Below are 1,544 nucleotides of genomic sequence, written 5' to 3' on the forward strand. Positions count from 1 at the left end.
CACATAACTCTGAATATATGAAAGACCAACTGATTTGTGTACTTTAAATGGGTAAATTTTATGGCATGTGCATTATATGTTAAGAAAACTGTTTGATTACAAATGAAACTAATATCCAAGACACAAATCAAAGGAGGAAGAAGAAGTAAGGCTCACATTTATTGAGCACCTGCTATGTCATGGGTGTTGTCACACACCTTTACCAATCATACTTGGTAGTCACTGTTAACCCCATTGTACAGATGGGGATATGGTCATCCTTCTACCTTCTTCTAACACTACCTTCACACTGGCCACTTAGATGCTGGAGGAATAGAGTTTGCTGAGGAAGGTCTTCCTCATGGCAGTCTTCAGCTCCTTGTTCCTGAGACTGAAGATGATGGGACTGAGGAAGGGCGTGAGGACTGTGTAGGAGATGGCCATTAGGGTGTTGCTTTCCTGGGAGTGCAGATTCTTGGGCTTAAGGTAGATGATAGAGGCAAAGCCATAGTGCACAATGACCACAATAAGGTGGGAAGCACAGGTAGAGAAGGCTTTGTGCCTGCCCTCAGCAGAGGGGATCTTCAAAATGGCAGCCACAATTAAGGTGTAGGAGAGGAGGATGAAGAGAAAATAGCCCAACAAGACAATCATGCACATGAGCCCCACACCCAGGGCCACTACTGGTATATCAGTTCCACAGGCCAGCTGCAAGAGAGGCGGCACGTGACATACAAAATGCTGGATTTTGTTGGGTCCACAGAAAGTGAGGTGGAAAATAGTTGTGGTCACCACCATCCCTATGACCGAACCACCAGCCCAAGACAAGGCCACCAGGCAGGCACAGCCACAGGGACTCATGAGCACATTGTAGCGCAATGGGTGGCAGATGGCCACATACCGGTCATAGCCCATGACAGTGAGCAGGAAGGAATGGGTGAAGCCGCATGTGAAGAAGAAGAACATCTGGCTGGCACAGGCTGCAAAGGCAATGGTGCGGAGGGAGGAGAGCAGGTCAGCCAGCAGGCGCGGGATGACGGCCAAGGTGTAGAAGATCTCAGAGATGGACAGTGCACACAGGAAGAGATACATGGGTGTGTGCAGGCTGCGCTCGCTCCAGACAGTGGCCATGATGAGCAGGTTCCCCAGCAGTGTAAACAGGTACATGAGCAGGAACAGCAGGAAGAAAATGGGCAGGAGATGAGGCGGGAAGGTGGAGAAGCCCACGAGGATGAATTCAGAAATGGAGCTGTGGTTTAGACCCAGAGTGGCAGCCATCCCTGGGTGGAGAGAGAGTGAAGGTGGCCTGGTGAGCAAGAGCTCTGTGTCCAAGCTGAGTCTGGCCCAAGAGGACTTTCGGAGGGAGCAGAGAGTCATCACCCTGCAGAGCATGGCCAGTCCCTCTGCCACCTGATGCTCATGATACTTTCAGAGCACCTGGGAGCTGCATGGGGTTCACAGAAGATCACGAGCTTCAAGTACATAGCACAGGCCCTGGAGCATAGTAAGAATGCAGTAAAAAATAATACTGATAATAATAATTACAACTACTCTTACTATTATTG

The 1,544-nt window shown here is 49.4% G+C and overlaps 1 protein-coding gene across 1 annotated transcript; it reads right to left on the minus strand.

Annotated features, from left to right (window-relative positions):
- Nucleotides 1-297: 297 nt before the first annotated feature.
- Nucleotides 298-1,257, minus strand: LOC308353992 (olfactory receptor 10H2-like; the record flags this gene model as incomplete). The annotated part of the gene is made up of 1 exon (XM_080821179.1): nt 298-1,257. The coding sequence occupies one exon, from the start codon at nt 1,255-1,257 to the stop codon at nt 298-300; it is 960 nt and encodes a 319-aa protein (XP_080677305.1).
- Nucleotides 1,258-1,544: the final 287 nt, after the last annotated feature.

This window comes from Martes martes (genome assembly GCF_963455335.1).
Source record: "Martes martes genome assembly, chromosome: 1".
In the NCBI taxonomy this organism is placed as follows: Eukaryota; Metazoa; Chordata; class Mammalia; order Carnivora; family Mustelidae; genus Martes; species Martes martes.